The sequence below is a fragment of the Danio rerio genome, chromosome 14, assembly GCF_049306965.1.
Source record: "Danio rerio strain Tuebingen ecotype United States chromosome 14, GRCz12tu, whole genome shotgun sequence".
In the NCBI taxonomy this organism is placed as follows: domain Eukaryota; kingdom Metazoa; phylum Chordata; class Actinopteri; order Cypriniformes; family Danionidae; genus Danio; species Danio rerio.
The window spans coordinates 41,263,128-41,284,919 of record NC_133189.1 but is presented as its reverse complement, the minus strand read 5'-3'; the positions used below and the strand labels follow the sequence as shown (position 1 = coordinate 41,284,919).

Genomic DNA, 21,792 nt, shown 5'->3' with positions numbered 1-21,792 from the left:
AGAGGTGGTTGATTCATTCAATCTTTTTTTTTTTTTTAACAGCCTTCTTTTTCCACACTAGTCGATGTAATCAATTTTTCATTAGCGGCAAGGTGTTTATCTGTTTTTACCACTTCCAGGTTCCAGCGGGAGGCTGGTCGATCCACGCCGTACACCCGTTAATTAAAGTTTATTTAATTGAGGTGGAACAGTGGAGGTAATGAAGAGACAAAACCCCAACTGTGCAAGCAAGTGGACTCCCATTGCTCCCATGGCCGGAGCTGCAGCTTGAAGTGGTCTGACGCTAAACTCGTAAACTCTCATGAAGCAAGTAATGAACTGCTTTTGTATTCGTTCAAATCTGAACACTGAAATAAAGCTGCTTAGCAGAATTCTTATATCTCAATAGTAATGAATGTCATGTAATGCAAGTAATAAAAATAAATCGAAATTAGATGGAACCCAAAATCCCCATAAAATGTGTTTGCACAAGAATATAAATGTACACCAATGCACCATTCAAAAGACTGGTGTCAATAGGATTTTCAATTTAACAAGGATGCATTGAAGTGATCAAAATGACAACTAAGACCTTTAAAAGGCTCTTTTTTAAATAAATGCTGTTCTTTTGAGTTTTCTTTTCAATGGACTATACGCAGAGCTAGTGTTTTTTAGCCAATGATGAACTTCTGATGAAAGCTTTATGTTATTTCAATTTCATAAGCTTCCTTTTACTGCATCGATGTTGTAATGTAATTCAAATATAATCAGTTAAATCAGGATTTCTGCAAGTTTCTTCAGGTCAAATTTTAGACTTTTAAGATCCTTTTAAGACCATTATGGATTAAATTTTAGACTTAAACAGGGCTTAACACTAAGAATTTTTTAAATAATGGGTTACTTCTGTAAATAGTTTGTGTGTTAATGGAAGATCATGTAAAGGATGTATTGCTTTAGTTTTCTTTCCCTGCTTAGTCAATTTAATTAGGAGAATTTGCTGTAACAATGTCTAACAGCTGTGGTGTATCTCTTTGTAATAATAATAAAAAAAACTATTGGTGATTGTATGGACCTTATTGGGTAGCTTTACTTGGACAAAGAAAATAAAGACCTGTTTAAAATGATTTAAAAACTACAACACAACAATTTATTGAATATAGGACTTTAAGGCCTAAAATCTTGTTTTTAAATTTTTTTAAGATGTTTTAAGATGTTTTAAAACCTTGTGGAACCCCTGTAAATAGACTTAAGCAACCATTTGGTTGGGGCTGGCTGACTGAAATTAAAAGTCTGTGTGCATATACCCCATTAACAAATATTAAGCAGCCGGTAAAATGTTCTCAACATTAATATGAATAAAATGTAAGTAAATCAACTTATTAAAATAATTCTAAAGGATCACATGACACTACAGACTTAAATTAAATTGCTAAGAATTAAATTAAGTCAAAAACAACTATTTTAAATTGCTATTATTATATTGCAAAAATATTGCATAATATTGCAATGTTTACTTTAGATTTGACCAAATAAATGCACCTCTTTCAAAAATGAAAGAGAAAAAAAACTTTATTTTGGAATTTCTTTGCCTACTTTAAGAGTCAAACACATTAAACTGAATCTGTGATGATTTCTGTTCTACTATAACACTTTTTGATGACTGCAGCGGCACATTTATTGTTCTCTTCACATTTGCATCACACAAATTCCCATACTCCAAAACCACATGCACTTATAATGGCATAATTCCCACAACATTCTCAGAAGAAACAGCCTGGCAGCCGCATTTCTTTCTCTTTTCACCAATTACTTACAGGCATCACCAAGGGAATGTAACATATGGAAGTTGCAGCTCCTTCTGTAAGATTAGCGTGCAGTACGTGCAGCATGGCCACAGGAAATGCTGACATGATTGAAAGGTTACTCACAACAGGCTAAGCAAACTAGAAACAAACATTAATTTGGTTTAAATGTGGGCAACAGAACTGACTCACAATCATTCCGACAGTAATGATTCAGTTCAACCATTTCATTCATTCATTCTTTTTCTTTGGCTTAGTCCCTTTGTTAATCACAGGTCATCACAGCAGAATGAACCACCAACTTATCCAGAATATATTAAATGCAGCAGATACCCTTTCAGTGGCAACCCAGCACTAGAAAACACCCATACACATTCTTGCATTCACACACATACACTACAGTATTATTAGCTTATTCAATTCACCTTTAGCGCATGTCTTTGGACTGTGGAAGAAAGCAGAGCACCCGGACAGAACATGCAAACTTCACAAAGAAATGCCTACTGACCCAGTCGGGCTCAAACCAGCAACCTTCTTGCTGTGAGGTGACAGTGCTAACTATTAAGCCACCATGCCACCTCCCAACCACTTAGTAGTAATAATGTTATGACCTTACAGCTCAGTGTGTCAATGCTGTAATTTCCACATTAAATTTAACCCTGGAAACAAACACAGACTTGGATATTTCCAAAAAGCTTTCTGGATAAACTCCCTCCCTTCAAATGGAGACAACCCAATGGCAGTTGAGCCTCAATTGCATGGGAACCAGATTTTGAAATCAGCTCCATAGAGGAACAATGCAATATTTGAAGCTCTCATAGGTTGGATTGTGTTAATGCTACAAAAAATGGTAGAACAATGTATCGAGGGTATTGCTAACGCTGATTTGTGTCCCAAGAGGACGAGAATGGAACTTATTTTAGTTTTGTAATCACCCAAAGACAAGATATCAAATGGCCCGTTTCTACCGAGTGGCACAGTTCGGTTCGGTACGCTTTTATAGCTGTTAAGGTACCTAAAATGAACTGCACCATACCACTTTGCAAAGAGTACCTAGCACAACAAAAGGATACCAAAAGGTGGAGCAAGACAACTGAAATAAAGCATTTACAATTGAATGCTATTGGTTTACAGAGAAACGTCACTTGCTTCTGCAACAAGCCAGGAAAATGAAAACAAAGGAACTACCAATTTTAAAAACACAGCCAAGACATTACACCGTAATAACATATACAAATATCGAGTTGTGGTTGACCCGAGCTCAAACAAACCTTGTTGTCATCTTGATGAACAGCCACAAAGCCAAGAAGAAGAGCAGAATTTACCCTGTGCCCCATAGTTTTTTTACAACGCCGTCTAAAGCGGTTTCGATTTCTCGCCTGTGTTCGCTGCGCATTTAAATAAAAAAAAAATTGAAATAACAAACTTCCTGAGCTGATAATAATAGCGTGCGTGTGATTATTGAAGTGCTTCAGAAAAACGCGAGAGAGACATGTGAAAAAACGAAGGAGAAGCTAGAAAAAGTAAAAGATCAAATGATTGTTTCAGCAACCTAAAACATGAACAAACTGCCATGTTTAACTATTATTATCGCCTTTTGGACTGTTATGAACTTGGAATGACAGAATTATTTTCTAACAAAAATTTGCATGTGCTGGTAAGGATTAAAGATACAGATGAGAGATTTGCACTGTGGGCTATATGTAGCGTGTTGTTTTTAATTCCAAATAAGGACTAAATGTATGCTGTGTGTAGTTTTTCTGTAATTGATAACATATCCGAGAGTGTAAAGCTCTGTATGTGTTCATATATGCTGTATTTATTTATTTATTTTGTAATGGGAGACGTTACAGTGGGCTATTATGCATTATCATTGATCTGCAGTTATAATCAAATCATGTACATTGAAAGGTTAGTAATGAACATTTACACAAGTATTCTTTCTTTCATTTTCTTGTCGGCTTAGTCCCTTTAATAATCCGGGGTCGCCACAGCAGAATGAACCGCCAACTTATCCAGTAAATTTTTTTGCGCAGCAGATGTACCGCATGTCTTTGGACTGTGGGGGAAACTGGAGCACCCGGAGGAAACCCAACCGAACGCAGGGAGAACATGCAAACTCCACACAGAAACGCCAACTGAACCGATGATCAAACCAGCGACCTTTCTCGCTGTGAGGCGACAGCACTACCTACTGCACCACTGCCATTTACACAAGTATTTATGTCTATGAAGCATCTGTTTTGTGAGAAATGCTTCTCATATGATATGTAAACGACTCATAAAGCTTTAATTTGACATTTCCTCGAGTGAGAATGACTCTTTCTGTTGTACACCACACCAACAAAAAGAGTACCATTGGTACCCTTTTAGCAGTGGAAACGCAAGCCTGATAAAGATGACCTGTAACTAATCATACTGTACTGTACCACTCAGTGGAAATGAGCCATAAATATCCAAATGATTAACAAGGATAACAAGGAAGGTAACTCAAAGCAACAATGTTTTTAACTCTGCTGAAGTCTAAAGTGAATTAAAAGCAATTATTGTGTAATAACACAGTCTCTGCCATGGGTAAAACGAGTAGCACTCACATTAATTAGCTCATGCCAATCTCTACATTTAACTGCTTAAATGTAAATAACCTAAATCTTACTATGTTCACCTGCAGTCGTTATAACCATAACATATGTCTTCTCCAGCTTCAATTGTATGAAGTAATCCCTTGTTTGCAAATTAATGTTCATCATTTAAAACAAATCTTTATAATTTCCACTTGAATGCTCCTCTGTAATTGGTTTACGTTCTCACACTGACAGCTATCATTGTATGACAGTTTGCATTGTTTGTTTGTCCTGGTTATCGGTCGTAACTAAGGGGCTGGAGTTTACCAACAGGTCAATTCTAAATCCAACCATATTACAAATTATGCCATGCCTGGTGTTGTGGTGGGTGAATAAATGGTACCTGAGGAGCAGTCGGGACCGGTCCAGTTGGCTTCACAGACGCAGCTGCTGGTCTCAGTCTGGAATGTGCCGTGGCCAGAGCAGTGTTCTGGGCACAAAGAGAGCTGCGTCTCACAGTTGGATCCAGTCCAGCCTGAGGTACAGTGGCACTGACCATGGAGACACGAGCCATGGCCTGAACAGGACGGGTCCACACAGTCCACTGTGGAAATAAACAAGGCTCTTAACTCTTTGCTGTGACTCTTTCTGTGAACATCTGTCCATGTCACAACCATAGAGCACAAATACCACTGTATCTGATTATACAATATTATATTTAATGTTTTATTAATTAAAACTTAACAATATCTTATTATTTAAACTGCCATCAATACATATACCTCTGGGTTTTTGTGTATTTTCTCATAATGATAATCATTTCCACAAAAAAATGACTCTTTTTCTTTGAAAGTTTCAAAACTGTACTCCAACAAGTCTTGCAAAGAATCAATGGTTCATTTTAGCTTCCTGCTGCTATTCAAGTACTCATTCTTGGATTTGAGGTATTACCATCATGAAATATTGGAACAGTGTTTGCACCATGGGATATTTATATATCTGCTCTAGTAAAATTGCTTCCTGTTCTTGCAGCTCTATGATCAAGCAGTGCAATTATGGGACCACATGTTGCCCATGAGGAGGAAGTACATACAAATCCATCCTCATGTTTTACAGTTGGCATCAGAACATGAGGGTTGAATGTATAATTTGGCTTTCCCCCAAAATAAGCTTATGCAGATGCAGGGAACAGGTTGAACGAGGACTTCTCTGATCACATTTGTCATTTTTTTCCTATCGCTCAAGGGTCCAGATTTTATGCCCGGACCATAAATTACAGCCTTAGGAAGCATGATGTTTAGTTCTTGTTGAGACAGGGACAGAGGTACTAATTTAATTTTACGCTTGCAATTTTGGGGAATTTAACAGCTATCTTGTCTGAGTGTCCCTGTAGGTGTTATAAACACGGTTCCTCATTGCTGGAGTCTGAAAATTCAAGCATAAAATGAAAGACAGAGAGTCTAAAATAACACTGAACCACAGTCACTCTCGTACACTGCCCATGCAAAAATAAAAAATAAAAAGTCACACGCTCTAATATTTTGTTGGACTGCCTTTAGCTTTGCTGTAGTATTATTTCATTATTCTAGCAACATTTATTCCTGCCCAAAGTTGCCTACTGACGATCAGACCACTGAGTAAACTCCTCTCCAGCACATCCCAAAGATTCTCAATAGGTTTACAATCTGAACTCTGTAGTGGCCATGTGTTCAAACGATGTCTAATGCTCCCTAAACAACTCTTTCACAATTTGAGGCTGATGAATCCTGGCATTGTCATCTTGAAATATGCCCGTGCCATCAGAGAAGAAAAAAAGCATTGATGGAATAACCTGGTCATTCAGTATATACAGGTTGTCAGTTGACCTCATTCTTTGGGCAGGTCACATTGCTGATCTCAGACCTGACCAACTCCAGCATCCCCAGAGTGCTGCTTCCACAAGGTTGTATCATAGGCAGAAGGATGCATCCCTTCTTTTGTCTCTCTTCTTACTGTGATGCACATCACTGGAACAGGGTAAATCTGGACTTATCAGACCACAGAACTCCTTAAGGTTACACAGCTCTTTAGTCCCAATCCCTTGAGTTCACTTCGCATTGTTTATGTACACTGTACATCATTGGTCCTCAACCCCCGAGCCACAGACCAGTACCATTTTGTGGATCAATTGGTACCAGGTCGCACAAGAAATTATTATTTATTTATTATCGCAGTCTGAACAATCATTTATTTTGAAAAACCTTTTATTTTGAAAAATGATTGTATTCTCTTGGTTAGATCTCTGACTTGAGCGCCAAAGTTTAACCCACATGCAGCAAAATGAGTAAGAAACAGACATCTTTGGAATGTTTCTTTACGTAGGAAAAAAGGCCAGTGAAGGACCCACGAAGAGCCAAAAGGATCCGCAATGCATTTGTCAACAAATCCAGCATGTCTGTGTGTGCAAGAAAAACTGAGCTCGCAAATGACGGTGGTTGTTATTGCGTCTTTTCAGTACACAAGTATTGCATCTTTTTTTCATACACAAGTTCATTATTTCTCAATGGAGGCACACCCAGTTGAAAACATCTTCTAATTGCTGTCAGAGCACACAGTGAGTCACGTGACAAGAACTGACCAATCAGCTGCTGAAATATACAAATTTATGTAATGTTTCTGTTTCTCTTTTAGCTTCATTGTTAAGGAGTTATTATTCATTGACAATTAGGAAATAGTAAGTACTGCAAAGTAAGTAAGTAAGTTTTTTCAACACAGGCTCATTTTGAAAACGTAGTCCCGTGGACGTTTCTACAGGCCGCAAATTATGTAGCCTGAGGTATTTATGGATGCATATTATTTATTAAGCAAACGCTACGGAGCGGTATGACTGCGTTCCTTTTCGCGCTTACTAGCTGACCGCTTAACTTCTTGTGGAGGGCTTTCCCACTGCAACCAGTTTGTCCAGTAAGCTTGTCGTGTACATCAGCAGACTTGAGGCGCGGAGTGGAATTGACCACGACGACGACGACCGGGTTCGAGTCGGGGGAAGAGCGGTTCCAGAAATCAGGCAAGACAAAAACAGAATCCAAAAAATAAAATGAACAAGTGAATAACAGGGTGAGAATAAGGGAAAATCCCAAAACGTGGTAAAAATCAGACAAGGGCTTTTCTTTTTTTGGACTTTTGTAAACCATTGGTTGGGTTCAGGGAAGTAATTGGGTGGGTTGTAAATTGAAGAAATTGCTTGGGTTAAGGGAAGGAGAAGGGTGGGTCAGTTAATTGGCCGGTCACCCAGTCATTCATTCAGTCAGTCAATCAGTCAGTCAGACAGTCGACAGCGGCCTCGGGTGGGTTTACGCAAGAACAGTGCGGGCACGAACGGCACTCGCGAGAGACATATGAGATATAAAAAAGCGCACACAGTGGCCTCTCATCGATACGCAAAAACAAAATTGCAAAAATACATACCTTCCGGGATGTATTTCACAGTCTCCAGAAACGTCCACGGGACTAAATTTTCAGAAAGACACTGTGTTGTTTTTTTTTATAAATTATTGATAAACCACACATTATATATGCCATAATAACAGAACTCGTACAACCTCTTTACCATCCTGCATTACTCCGCCAACAAATAAAAATTTTCTCCATTAATAAATCTTGAATCAGAGTTGCAGCAATGTTTTTTCAGCTTGTTATCCTGAGAAAATGGTTGATGGTCACCTACATACATACACACATCTACATACACCCACCACTCTTGGTCATGGTAAAATTGTCAAGCGTTGACTGGTCCATGGTGATAAAAAGGTTGGGGACCACTGCTCTTACATTAACTTAAACACAACGTGTCCTCTGACATGGATGTTCAAGAATTAAATCGTTACTCTCTACATAAGTTAAGGTTAAATACAGCAACTTGTTACCAAGTGAAATCTAATAATCTATGTGATATACGCGGAGACTCCTGCCTATATGCGAAGTTAAATACAGGTGATGGCTTTTTTTGGACTTGCAGTGTAACAAGGGCAGAAAAATAAATTCAATTTTTTAGTAAGTTGAGTAAATGGGGACCACATTTTGTTTTTGGATGCCTATTACTTTAAGCCTGTTAAAACTAATTATTGACGAAAAGCCTCATGCAGTTTTTAAAAAATCACATCAAGATACTAACAAAGTGCACTCGTCAAAACTATTTGAAGGTTTTAATTGCCAACCGATTTGATATGACCACTCCAGCTACAGCATTGATTGTAAATTGGTTAAAATCAAGAATGTTTTTCACAGTATTTTGTACAACTTTATAATACGAGTAGAATAGAAAAACATGCTTTTAAAAATCTATTCGGCAAGTCTCTCTTTCACTGGGTCATTCTTTCTCTTCCCGACCTCAAGGTTACTTATTCAGTCCAATGACAATTATAACATTGGTCAAGTGACCCGAACATAGACATCTAAAGAGTTCATTCCCAAGCCTATTGAATGTGGATCGATAGACTCAATTGGTTTTACCCAGAGACAGCGGGAGGAGAAGAATCACAAGACAGGAAATATTTTGTGTGCACACAAGGGGTATTTTCTTGGCTGTCTGCCTTATCTCGATCCCATATGTAGAATCCATTTCAGTCAGTGGATGCTGCTAAATGGTGTGGCTAATTTATCACAACAAAAACCAGTCTTTAAGTCAGCACACTCATCCATGTAATTAGCTGCGCGCTGGTGTTGAAAAAGCGCCCTCCTTCACCACAATGAGCTACATGTGTTGGAGTTTCTTTGCATAGCTACTGAAAATTGTCCAGTTACCTTGGTCGCAGTTGTCACCTCTGAAGCCAGGGTTACATATGCAGGATCCTGAAACACACAGGCCATGACCCCCACACTGAGCATCCATACACTGACCGCTGGGCACATCACATTCGATCCCTTTCCAACCGCTGTAACACTGACAGCGACCGCCGTTGTATTGACCATTCCCGCTGCACAGCACTGGACACGCCGCTAATAGTGAGAGGAAAAAAATGATTAAAGCTAGATGGATGAAAGTAGATCACGGATGAGAGAATCTCACACACACAAGAAACATACCCAGGACAATTTGAGTTGTGCAATTTCATTAATCTCAATCATGATTCTCATTAGATTCTCATTATTATAATCTAGTAATGGAAGTCATCCTTTCTGGACACAGTTGTTTTATTTTAAAGTTAACATGCAAATTAAAAACAGTATAAGAGTTATGGTCTTGCTGTTGAATATATGCGTTTTAATTTATTTTTTTTCCCAGTAACTACAATTATAGTGTTAATGTGCTTAACTGTCGTGAAATTGAATTGAGCACATGAAAAACTTTACAAATATAGACCCCTTTTTATATTCAAAGCTGCCTTCCAATTCTTCATAGCATAGATTTAATAAAGTGGCGTAGACATTCCTCTGAGAATCTGGTCTATATTGACATGATAGCATCTCACATTTGTTGGCTACACATCCATGATGTGAATCTCCCATTCCACCACATTCCAAAGGTGCTCTATTGGATTGAGATCTGGTGACCGTGGAGCCATTTGAGTCTAGTGAAGTGAATTTCGTGTTCAAGAAGTCAGATTGAGATGATTTGAGCTGTGATATGACACATTATTCTGCTGGAGGCAACAATCACAAGATTGGTTCACCGCGGTCAAACAAGGATGGACATGATCAGCAACAAGAGTGTAGTGATGCTCATTTTGTTTGAGGAGGCACCGAGTGTGCAAGAGAAAATGATTCTCATATCCTAACACTACTATCAGAAACCTGAACTGTTTTTAAAATGCAGCAAGGGTCTATGCTTTCCTGTAGTTTATGGCAAATACTGACCAAACCATCTAAATGTTGGCAATCTTATACCAATTTTTCCAATTTGATAAGACATTTCCCCATCTCATTCATTTTCTCAGTGTAGCTGATAGAATTGTTATCAGTGTGCTTGTCTGCTGCTGTAGCTCATCTGCTTAAAGGTTGGATGTGTTGTGCGTTCAGAGATGCTCTTCTGCAAACCTCGGTTGTAACGAGTGAATATTTAAGATAATGTTTTCATTCGGTGTGCAAATTTTCAGTGCATTATGGTTTATCTCTAGCTGTTGAGTATACATCAGTTGTTACTCATTGCCGTGATTTGTATGATTGGTTGAGTCTACTTAGAATGTTTTTCACAAGACTTATGATGCATTTAACGCTTATCATAATCTTAAATCATTTTCTTAATATTTTGAATATTGATATATATATATATATATATATATATATATATATATATATATATATATAATATATATTATATTTTAATATATTTTAAATATATTGGGGGAGGGGGGAGAGAGTAAATTTGACATTATGGCGTCTCTCCTCTGGCTTCCATTATCAGTCTCATACAAATTTTTTCCTTTTTCTGGAAGTCTTGATAACACCATCATGGAATTTTTCTATTATTATTTAATATTATTATTTAATCCTTATACAATAAGGATGTAAAAAAATAACATTTGTTTTACTCTCCCATTCACTGCGCTCTAAGTTTACCCAACTATGATGACTTCTGCTGCTGAAAACCCAAAATTGTGAAAAGTAGGGATATCCAGATCCGATCATGTGATGGGATCACGCAGTTTCAGGGTTGATCGGAATAGGATGTTACCTCCCAATCAGGACTCAAATATGTATGTATTCTCATTTTTTAAGACATCAATAGTTCTGGAGTAGCACAGAGTTAGACCTCTTTCTTGACTTCACACAGAAACAATGCATGCAGCATGACATTACTTGCAGAGACGCTGTTAGTTAAATGCTGGCAAAGTAGAACAAGGAAACAGCTTGAAGTGTAAAGCGCGAGTATGTCTGTGGTCAGGAGCTATTATAAATTTGATGAAGATAACAATGCCATAGCAAACTGTGAGATATGTAAACTTGAGATTGCCTGCTGGGTACTTTAAGTTGAAGTGCTATTTGTTTTTACATAAGAGTTTATATATATATATATATATATATATATATATATATATATATATATATATATATATATATATATATATATATATATATATATATATATATTTACTATTGCACTTAAGTCTAAAAATGTATGTTATTTATTACTTGATTGTTCAAGTTATCTCACAGAAGTGGTCTGTTTGTTAACAGAGTTGTTGAATGTTAAAATAAGGTGAATTAAATAAAAGAGAAGAAACATCCTGGATCTGTTTCTTCACTTTTCTTTCTTTATTTATTTTTTTTCAAATAGAAGTATAGGATCAGGTTTCGGTATGGGTAGATGCTCAAAATCAAATGACTTGGACTCGAGGGCAAAAAAACCTGAACATGACATCCGTATTGAAAGTGTCCTGGAGAGTTTAGCTCCAACCCTAATCAAACACACTTGAACTAGCCAATAAAGCTCTTAGTGGATCTACTAGAAACCTCCTGGGAGGTATATTGAAGCAAGTTGGAGCTAACCTCAGTAGGACACTGGCCCTACACGCATATTCTCTTTGTACATCCAAAAGAACATGAAACTGAGCGCACGTGCACGAGCGCAAACCCCTCCCTGCCTCCTCCCCCGTATGAATATGCTAATTACTATACTTTGGCAAAACCCAACGAAAAAGCAATGGCAAAAGCAAGCAAAAAGAGAAACTTCGAACAGAATGTGAATTGGTGGTGCTGCTTTCGGAGGTAGACCGGAGAAAAACGGTGTCATTTGCAAGTTTGCCGTCCGGAATTAAAACCAAAAGGAAAAATAGAGTGAGAGAGTTTAACTGATGCGGTTAACACAGTTGGGTCTAAACATCACACTATTTCTTTTTTAATCCACTCAGTGCTATGTTCAAGGTGTAAAATTTTGTAGTATCTTTAACAGCGTGAGTGGCGTAGCTCGTAAAAGGCATGGCATCATGTTTTGACACGTTCGAGCATGAACTCGGTTCGAATACAGTGATGAAGACATACTTAATTTTTTCCCCTGCAACATATCAGATTTTGGCTACTCTTCATCATGAGGAAGACAAGTAGGAATTATTAATATGTCTGTGCATCATATTTTATTTGCACATTTACTGAACGGAAATGTTTCTGATCACATATACAAATTCGTCTTTAAGTGGCACCTTTATAGCAATGTGCGTGCAGTAGATCGCTCCGATTACATTGGGAAAATCTGCGACCACTGCAATTGCACTTTAATTTTTGGCTGGTCAACTGCATGGTATGGAAACCATATATAAATATATACCTGCTAGACATCTGCCTCTAGGAGTCGCCAAAGGAAATATAACAAACACACACAAGAAATGAATGTACACCAGGCATGAAGTTGGCGTAGACCACATGGCACACATTTTCACGTTCATTTCATCATTAGTAAATCCAAACGTGAGTGTGAAATCTGGTGTACGCAAAGTTTTTGTGTGTACGCAACGTTGATACATGAGGCCCCTGGTCTATAGGGTATAGTACAGGTCTACATGCTTTTATGGACTGAGTTGCTGCCATGTGATTGGTTGATTCGATATGTGCGTTAATAAGCAAATTAACAAGTGTACCTAATTAAGTGACCAGCAGATTGTTTTCAGCTATGACAATTACAAGACTTAATGTGCTCTGTGCTTAACTGTCATGAAGAAAACCATTAACAGCCCCAGAACAAATTTTTCATTAAACATAATTATCTCTCTTTCTTTTTTCTCACATACCTCTCGAGCAATATGGCCCAAGGAATCCTGGGAAGCAATTACACGTGCCTGAGACGCATTCTCCATTGCCATAGCAATTGTGTGGGCATTCCATCACTGACTCTGCACAAAGAAGATCACACAGTAAAATTACAATTTATCCATCGCATATAAACTTCATTTTTACACAGCCTCGTGTTTGTGCTCTAACAAGCCAAGAAAAACAGGAGTAAAAACACCACTGGAGTGTCTTTAAATCAAGCATTACAAGCAGTCTCTTTGGAAGTTGCCTACTGAATTCCCAGTTAATAAATAATTGTATAAATAATTGAAAAGGCCAGTGCTTTCCTTTGCTTTAAATAAAAGCAGATCCTCCAGCTCATGACCGCGTAACACACAAAATAAAATTATATTTAAAGACAAAAAAACAAACAAACAAACAGCTCAGCAGCACAGGGCTTAGAGATTTAGTCTTTTGGCCTCCATATTTCCTGGCCTGACAGAAAGAGATAGCAGCAGAATCAAACTTATTGATTAGCCAACAACTCAGGGCATGCTTCTGCACGCCTCATTATCACTGCTGTGCTATCTCAGGCACTTGGGTGCAAGGCAGAAATATATAAATAAAAAGGCCATCTGAAGGCGCCTGTAAAAGCTTGTTACACTGGCCCAATTGCTCTGTCAAGCGTCACATTACATAATGTTGGGCACAAAATTACATTTTCAGCAGTGGTGCAGAAATAAGCTGTAAACATAACATAACCAAGTGCATAAACAAAGACAAATGCGTTTGCACTCAATCGCACGGTTTTATTACATGCACTAGCTCACCTAGTACTATGGTATTGTATGAGACAGGCTCTACAGTGCGGCCATCATTGTAAAAGGCCAGGTGCCACACACCGGTGTGCAGGTACTGAATAAATCCTGCCTGCTGAACGCTGACCGGTATCTCCAGTCGGTCCCTGAGCTCCGGATCCAACTGAACGCGCTCTCGCGAGATCAGCCTACTGCCATCCAGAAGCTCCACAAAGTCATACTGAAACAAAACAGAATTACATTTGACATTCGCCATTATTCAGCTGTTACCAGAAGCATTACAACCAAATAAAAGGCAAATGTAATATCCAGACACCATGACATTTAGGCTGCCATTACCCTGTCTGGCTTTAAAATATCATGCTGAAATCTTTTAAAGATGTCTTGCGTCGAGGAGTGTGTTATCCAGCAGAACTTTCCGTAATTCAAACAGAGCATTTAAATAGATAGATCTACTAACTCGAGACTCCAAATTAAAGTTTCTCCGATTGATTTCCAACTGGTCAGCTGCAAAAAAGCAATAAGGAGACACATGGCAAATTGGAAGCAGCACTCAATAAGCTTGCTTTAGTTTATTGTGATGGCTTTGGGGACACATTGATTGAACATCTACAATAAGTTGGACAGTTTTCCTCAGCACTTACAAAAGATGCTGCTTTTATTGACAGCTGTGAGTTTTAAACACCCAGCCAATCACTGAGACAGAGAGAAGATCTGTCTTTCTGTTGGAGTAGTTTTGTTATGATTAAAGAAGGATTTGTTGAACAACCATTGACGGCTGAGTCCTCCATGTCTTGATTTATACTTTGCCAATACTTTGCAGACTACAGATGTAACTGTGATTTAATAAAACCAAGAGAGTTAAGCCAGTTCATTTTGGAAGATTAGGGCACTGGAAGTGAACAGGTTGAAAAACAGTTATCAAACATTTCTCAAAGAATGACCCTACATAAAGAATTGCATTTTACAGTATGCATTACAATATTTAATTGTATTTATTTAATGCACAATATTTAATGCACTAAAATGTTTTTAAATGTTTCAATGTGCAAATGAGGTACTGTTAAATGACATATGCACTTACTCAAAGACATTTCTAGATACAGAGGCTATAGAAATTTGTCATTAATTGATTGGATTGTGAAAAATAGACATTATCTGATATGGATATGCAAGTCAGAGTGGACCAATGTGAGTAGCTGGTCATGGTGGTTGATTTATTTCACACAATAATAGCGTATATGCTGAAGTATGCAGAAGGGCTTTTATTTTTTCAGTAGCCTAGATCAAATGTTTCCAGTAAACCATGCCGTTTGAACATTGGTGCGTTTAGGGTCTGTTTTCTTTAAAAAAAATCAATGATCTTCACTGTCTGATTGATATACAATATAAAGTAGGTCTCATAATGTACAAGAAGCACTGCATTAAATCACATTTTTCAGCGCCATATCAGATCCTGATGGCGAATGCGTGTAAACGCCTTTGCATCTCGATATACTCTTAAATAAATAAATGCTAAAGTCTATTTAACTGATTATATTTTAATTACATTAAACATCAATGCTGTAAAATGAACCATAAAACTGGACGTTTATCATTAGGTGAAGTAACACTGGCTGTGCATATACCTAATACCAAGATTTCTAAAATGTTTTTAAAATGTTATAAATGTGGAAATGAGGCACTGTTTAATGCCATATGCACTTACTCGAAGACATTTCTATTTACAGTGGCTATAGAAAATGATCATACCCTCTGAAAATCTATACCTGTAATCACATTACAGCCTGCTTTAAAAAGACCTTCGGGACAAAGTTGTAGAAAGGCACAGGCGATGAGAAGGCTACATAAACGTTTCAAAGGCTGGGAAAGTTATTTGGAATGTAATTTCATTTCAGGTTGTATGACAAATAAAGTAATTATTTCAAAGGGGTATGATACTTTTTCCATAGCCACTGTAGCATAAAAATCTGAACACTGAATGAAGTCTGGTTCAGAATTCATATTTCATTTTTGTTAACACCAGGGACAAATGTCTTTACAGAGGGGACTATGGGAATCTAATTTTATAACTCAATTATTCAGAAAATACTAGGGATGTAACGGTATTGTAAATACCGTCATACCGCAATATTAATTTTTTTCGATATTACCGAAGTCGCATGACTCGGTAAAACTATAGGTCTTCAGAGAAAATTTGCTCAGGCGAATGAAGCGAACGGGAGGTAGCGAAAACTACAATTCCCATCAGCCCATGCTTGACCATCATCCCTTGCGGTCTGTTGTCGCTACAGATCCAGTAATGCGGAAATGGAGTGTGCTGCTAGAAGCGGGGATGAAAAAGAGCTGGAAAACTCTAAAGCGGGTGTTGTCGCAGCGCGCGTACTGAATAGCGGTGTTGTCGCGCGCGTACTGAATAGCGGTGTTGCCGCGCGAGTTCTTATCAGCTGTGTTGTCGCGCGAGTTCTTATCAGCTGTGTTGTCGCGCACGAATTCTTATCAGCTGTGTTGTCGCGCGCGTACTAAATAGCTGTGTTGTCGCGCGCGTACTAAATAGCTGTGTTGTCGCGCGCGTACTGAATAGCTGTGTTGTCGCGCGAGTTCTTATCAGCTGTGTTGTCGCGCGAGTTCTTATCAGCTGTGTTGTTGCGCGCGTACTGAATAGCGGTGTTGTCAGCACACTGTTCAGATTGATGCAGACATGAGACCTCTATCTTACTCATGGTTTGTCCTCTCAAGTGGGGGAAAGACAATGCACAACGTTACCCACTGCTGTCAACCTGGGCCAAGTCATATCTCTCTTGTCCCAGAAACCTCAGTCCCAAATGAGAGGGTTTTTTTTCTGTTGCAGGGGACATTGTAAATGCCCAGAGATACCAGCTTTTACCAGATTATATTTATATGATAATTTTCCTTTAAACCCATCTCTATCTAAGTGAGTGAGTGATTAAATGTTGAATGTGATGAGTTTTCAACACTACTAAATTGAAACTTTATTTTTTTTACATGGTTTAATATTTTTTTGTTATTAAAATTGAAGTTCCTGTTTCAAAGCTTACAGATAGATGGCAAATTTGTATGTCATTGACACTTTTGGCACTTTTTTGGAGTATTTTCATAAGTTTTGTTTTTTCCTGTAAATGATTCAATAAATACCGTACCGTGACATTCATACCGAGGTATTACCGTACCGTGAAATTCTGATACCGTTAAATCCCTAGAAAATACTGTAAACAGTCAGCAAAATTACATTACAGATGTTACATATGATTAGGCATTTTATGTATGAATATATCCCTCTGTAAAATCCTTCTTATATAGGTATGAATAAATGTTTGACTGCAAAGTTTTCTGTAAGTACAAGCTGCTGAAGAGAGTATTTATGGCTAAATATACTAGAAAAGAAAACATATTTTGGGAAAAATATATAAAATACATGTATTGTAACTGAAATGTAGAGACAGAAATTGACAGTGTAGCAAAATAAATAATTGAAGTCTATTTTGTATGTTTTCTTTACATTAGAAAACTTACCTTCGTTTAAAAAACTCCTTATGAAAAAACGTCAATGAGCAAAAAATTGGCAGATGCATGATTCTAAATAATGTGTATTTCATAAAAAAAAAGACTAATTTAAATAACTAATAAAATAACAGAATCGAGACTTTAATCTTGTATTACCTGGGTGTGTGAAGGTGGAAGCCCCCTCCTCCCATAGACTCCGATCAGGGCGTTTTTCTGAATGGAAATATTAAACTTGAGGAAGTGTGGTTGTTCAATGATAAGTCTGGACCTCCAGAAAACTCCTGGAGGAATGGCGTGTGCTACTTGCTGACCCATCTCCACCTGCCCTGTGTCCAATGTGGAGTTATACTGCAGCATCACTCCAACCCTTCCTGTCAACAGACACATGCAAACACTTTTAAGGCAGCATATCATAGCATATTTTAAATTTGGTTTGTTGGTCAGTAGTATTTTGTCATGTGGAACTTAGGATATTTATAGTGGCTTAGGAATTGTCTTAATGGTGCAGGGCCGAATTAACCAATGAGCATTATGGGCACAGGCCCCTGCGAGGAGGGGGGAGATGTCGATTTTGGAGTGTCTATTTAGGCTAAGTGCAAATAGCACAGCTCATTGGAATAAGCTAGTTAACTGATCATAAGAGATAACATAAGTAAAGAGCGCTATTGACAGCAGCGTGAGTAGCATAGCTGGTAAAGCGCATGGCTACATTTTTTGACGTGATCGATCATGAACCCGGTTTGAATTTAGCATGTGAAAACATGTTCTTCTTTTTTTTCCACCCCTACATATCAGCTTTTGCCTACTCTTCATCAGAAGGAAGACAAGTAGGAATCAATAATAAGTGTGTGTATTATCGAGGACTCGTAGAACTGGATTGGAGAGGTGTTATAATCATAAGCATAAGCATTATAAGTTTATAGAAGTTATACATTAAAATACGCTTAAATATACATTTTTTGTACTGCTTCAGTGAACTTAAGTCAATTAAAATACATAAATTTTTACTAGAATTAGTATTTTTGTCAAAGTATGCTTTAAAAATAGTTTTTTTTAAATAAATCTATGTAGACTAGAAATATATGTACTGTATACTATTTATTTAAAAATGCAGGCAATACATTATAGATTCATCTTATTTAAAAATATTATATTAGTATTATTTTTAATTCAACTATAGTGGCCAGGTAGAGGACCTACAAGACATTGTGCCCAGGGGCCTCTGAATTCTTAATCCGGGCCTGGATTGGTGAATTATAAATTAAATAATGCGGGGCCGGCTGCAAGCAATCATAGGCACATGATCCTCTCGAAATTAGTTCATAAATGAACTTCACTTAAAGACTATACTACTGTCAAAATTCAGTGTATTGTGAGAGAAATAATTAACTTATTATTAATAATTAACAATATCACATTACTAACATATTTATCTTATTAATCCCTAACTTTTGAATGACACACATTTGATTCAACCCTCAAGACATACATGTATTAGATTAGATATTAATTATAGTTTGCTTTATTGTCGGGTACTCATGTACTGTATAGAGCATATTCGATGTATTGATGTTTGTTTAGTTGCCAAAGCAAATCCAGTAATATGCTATTCCCTTTTAATCCGATTCATTTTACCCTGGTCAAATCTGACAATCACTGGCCCGTCTGACCTAGATAAAAACTGTTCTTCTTTCAAGTCCAAGATTTCAAAAGAATTTTTAATATTCCTCTCTATAAGTTCACAGATAAATCATCTCTTGAATGATTTTCTGATGAGAGCCTCTAAATGTCAAACATTACCCTAAAAGTTGCAGTAGGCATTTGCCATGCTCTTTTATACTCTCAAAAGGCTATCATTCAGATGACAGCCAACGAGTTTATAAAACACTGGCAAACATCTTTATAGTGCACTTCAGAAAAAGGCAGTTAGTCAATTAAAAGAACACAATGTAGCATGGCAGGTTTGCACTCAGAGTGAGGAAATAGTCCTTTATTGACTTGATTCAAACTGATGCTTTCTAAACATGGTAATTAGGATAAACCCAGCACAGCGGGTGCTATTCTTTGAAACTGTCACTCCTTAAGTGAAAGATACCGTCACTTTTGTATCTCTGAAGTACAGAAATGACTCCAATGATCCTTTTCACTTATTTTATCCATTGGGAATTGATTAAATTGTGAAAAATTGACGTTTTTTTTACATGGATATGCATGTCAGAATGGACCAATGTGAGTAGCAGTTCATGGTGGTTGATTCATTTCACACAATTATAGGGAATATGCAGAAGTATGCAGAAGTATTTCAGTAACCTGGATCAAACACTTCTGGTGAACTGTATGCTGTTACAAAATTGGCGCATTTAAGGTCTGTTTTCTTTAAAAATCAACTATCTTCACTGCATGATTCATATCCGATATAAAGTGTGTCTCAGAATGTACAAGAAACACTGCATTAAAACACATTTTTCCATGCCATGTCTTTTAAAATATGAGTATTTATTTTACTCCAGTGTTTTTAAGAGAGTTTCTGTGCTAGCCTGCTGATCCTGACGGGGTGTGCTTGTAAACGGCTTTTTTTCTCATTTTACACTTGAACAACTAAATAAATGCTGAAGTCTATTTAACTAATTATATTTGAATTACATCACAACATTGATGCTGTAAAAGGAACTGTATGAAATTGAAAAAAGTCACATGAACCGTTCACTGGAAGTTTATTGTTATGGGAAGCAACACTAGCTGTGCATATACCCTATTACTTTATATCTAATAAGATGACTTTATATCACTTCATTGCAACTTGTGAGTGTATATCTAATATTGGTGCAACGGCTATCATAGTAACCAATATAGTATATCTTGTAATGTATACTTCATATGTCTTTATTTGAATTTTTTTTTTTCTGTGTAATTGTAAATTTGCATCTAAAAATGTGGCATTACATCTTTCATTTGCAGCATTGTTTCTTGTTTTGTGACATCACGAGCATAAAAAAGCGGTGCCTTAAGAACAGTAAATTGTTAATATTTACTTATTTAAAAAATGTGGAAGGAAGTGGGCAAGAAGGTCACTGGTTCATGCCCCAGCTGGGTCAGTTGGCATTTCTGTGTGGAGTTTGCATGTTTTCCCCGTGTTTGCATGGGTTTCCTCAGAGTGCACCGATTTCCCCCACAGTACTAAGACATGCACTATACGTGAAATGAGTGAGCTATATTGACCGTAGTGTATGTGTGTGTATGCAAGAGTGTTTCCCAGTGTTGGGTTGCAGCTGAAAGGGCATTCGATGCCTAAAACATACGCTGGATAAGTTGGCAGTTCATTCCGCTGTGGCAACCCCTGATTAATAAAGGGAATAAGCCGAAAAGAAAATGAACGCACGAATGAATGAATGAATGAATGAATGAATGAATGAATGAATGAATGAATAAGATTTTACCAATAACTGTATGTGTGCATTTTTATAGGAGGCAAATGAAAGGAATAATAATCTGACTAAATAAAATAGCAGTAAAAAGCTAATTTATGAAGAGTTTAAGCACTTCAGTTTATATTAATGAGCTAATATTTAGTTCCATAGGTTTCCATCCGTTGTTTTTTTTTTTTTTTTGATAAATTCTGCTTACTGCACCCAGAAACCAACATTTCATAATGAACAAACTGTCCCACAGTTCCAATGCATTTTAGGTTTTGCTTAAAAATAGAAGTTTTTGTCACCTCAGTCTTTTTTGTCATGTATCTCATGTTACTGTATCTCACAACTGTAGCATTTGTTTCTTATAATTGTGACTTTATATCTCACAATGTAATTATATTTAAAAGTGTTTCTCTGTTTACACATGGTCACTGGAGCTATCTGTTTGTGAATAGAGCTGGTGTAAATGCCCTCTGAAACACATTAGAGACAGATATAAATCACTCCGTCTACTTCAGGAGGTGGTCTGGGACACGTTCCAGATGAAACTGGACAGGTCTATTTGCATCTGGCTGTTAGAACCGCATATCTGAAATTCACTTCCTCCAAAATGTAGAGCATGTGTTATACATGCAGAACACAACAGCATCGACAAATGACAGATTTTATTTATGTATTTCTACAGAATTTTTGATCAGTCGTTAAAATGTTAAACGATAATGATTGCAATGTTAAATTGATATCAAATGGTATTGACAACAGAGATGCATATAACACCAGTGGAGTCTGTCAATAAAAATGAAAGCTTTTTTTTCATTTACAAAGGTAGAATGTTTTGTGAATGCAAATCCATACAAACCCTACAGTTGGCTTGTACAGTTTTGAATGATATCTTGCATGTATCGGTATGACAAAAACGGATGTTTCATTTAACCTATATTGACAGTAATGTGTGAAATTCCAGAAGTGAAGTACAAAGCCTCCTGTAGCCTACAAATGAAATAGTTTG

At 37.2% G+C, this 21,792-nt stretch overlaps 1 protein-coding gene across 6 annotated transcripts in view; it reads right to left on the bottom strand.

The window, feature by feature from the left end:
- si:dkey-237h12.3 overlaps window positions 1–21,792 on the bottom strand; it is a 297,461-nt gene that overhangs the window by 73,112 nt on the left and 202,557 nt on the right. For all 6 annotated transcript variants that reach the window (XM_073922109.1, XM_073922108.1, XM_073922112.1 and 3 more), the window contains 5 exons: window positions 17,527–17,741; window positions 13,858–14,065; window positions 13,048–13,149; window positions 9,128–9,322; window positions 4,749–4,949 (listed from right to left, as the gene is read on the bottom strand). In XM_073922109.1, the coding sequence (XP_073778210.1) occupies window positions 4,749–4,949; window positions 9,128–9,322; window positions 13,048–13,149; window positions 13,858–14,065; window positions 17,527–17,741 (921 nt within the window). The remainder of the gene's footprint in view (window positions 1–4,748; window positions 4,950–9,127; window positions 9,323–13,047; window positions 13,150–13,857; window positions 14,066–17,526; window positions 17,742–21,792) is intronic.